Source organism: Loa loa, assembly GCF_000183805.2.
Source record: "Loa loa unplaced genomic scaffold supercont3.947, whole genome shotgun sequence".
Lineage (NCBI taxonomy): Eukaryota > Metazoa > Nematoda > Chromadorea > Rhabditida > Onchocercidae > Loa > Loa loa.
Genome location: NW_018109127.1, coordinates 1 through 1071, shown reverse-complemented (window position 1 = coordinate 1071; position 1071 = coordinate 1). Strand labels below are relative to the sequence as shown.

The 1071-nt window shown below is 39.1% G+C and overlaps 1 protein-coding gene across 1 annotated transcript; it reads right to left on the bottom strand.

Moving 5' to 3' along the window:
• Positions 1 to 225: 225 nt before the first annotated feature.
• LOAG_13778 (hypothetical protein) lies at positions 226 to 1024 on the bottom strand (the record flags this gene model as incomplete). The annotated part of the gene is made up of 3 exons (XM_003149283.2): positions 226 to 478; positions 586 to 758; positions 872 to 1024. The coding sequence occupies 3 exons, from the start codon at positions 1022 to 1024 to the stop codon at positions 226 to 228; spliced, it is 579 nt and encodes a 192-aa protein (XP_003149331.2).
• Positions 1025 to 1071: the final 47 nt, after the last annotated feature.

Sequence of the window (1071 nt, the reverse complement as noted above, 5' to 3'; positions counted from 1 at the left end):
AATCCCAATTGCTTCTAATTTCTACATCTGTTCAATCTGGTCCATGTAGATTTGCGATTCCTTGTTATATTCGCAGTTGCTTGAAATTTATCACTTCTGTTCCCTGTATCACTATCTTACGCCACTTTCCATTTGCCGCCTTCAGACCACTTCTATTTCTGTTTCCATAATTATCCGTCCTGGTGGGTGCTTTATGGAATTACGAATGACTACATCTGCAATCCCTTACACACCTAATAATACATATGGTTTTCCCCATTTACCTTCAGCTAGTTGCCCTCTTTCATTATTTATTACATACGGTATCTGTTCGAGTATCGAATCGACAATTTGTACTTGGATATTCTTCACATTCTCGGACAGTGTTTGAACTCCGAAGGTTATCTTTCGGTTTTCATATTTCCTTGTTTCTACCATTCCTGCTGTTAACATTCCCACACTTGGTGATGTTTTAAATTCAATTTGCTTACCATTGATTCTGTAACATAGTTACAATCACTTCCTGTATCGAAGAAAATTAAAGTCTTTGATGTTTTTCTTGGTTCCTTCGGATTGATTAGTCTTACTTCTTTATGCGTTATATACGCTTCCCGAATGCTATCATCCGCAACCGTGGCCGCCACTTTCTTTGAGTTTATGTTTGCTTTCTCACCATTTTTGAAATTCTCGCTTTGCTTCTTCATTTCGCTGCGTTTCCTATACAAAGCGCTATTGTGACCAGATCCGCAATAAAAACATTTTATTCTCATGCACGTTCCCTGTGAGTGGTCGTTCCAATAGTTACTTTCACAAAAAATAGCGGTAATCGACCTCCCTCTTTCTTTTGTGACACTCTGCTAGGATATATCCTCTCCTTCACCGTTGAGCAAACCGTTGAACATCTGATGCCACTCTCCCAATTCGCGAATCTTTTGTCTTGCTCATTGCATCTTTGTCCTATTAAGCTTCTCATCTCATCCGGTGGTTTCACTTCAGATTCTTCGATCTCCAACTTTTCTTTAAGGTATTTAACAGTATCTTCCATTGTCTATTCTGGGTTCCTGCACCTCTTTTTTAGACCCTTAGCCATGT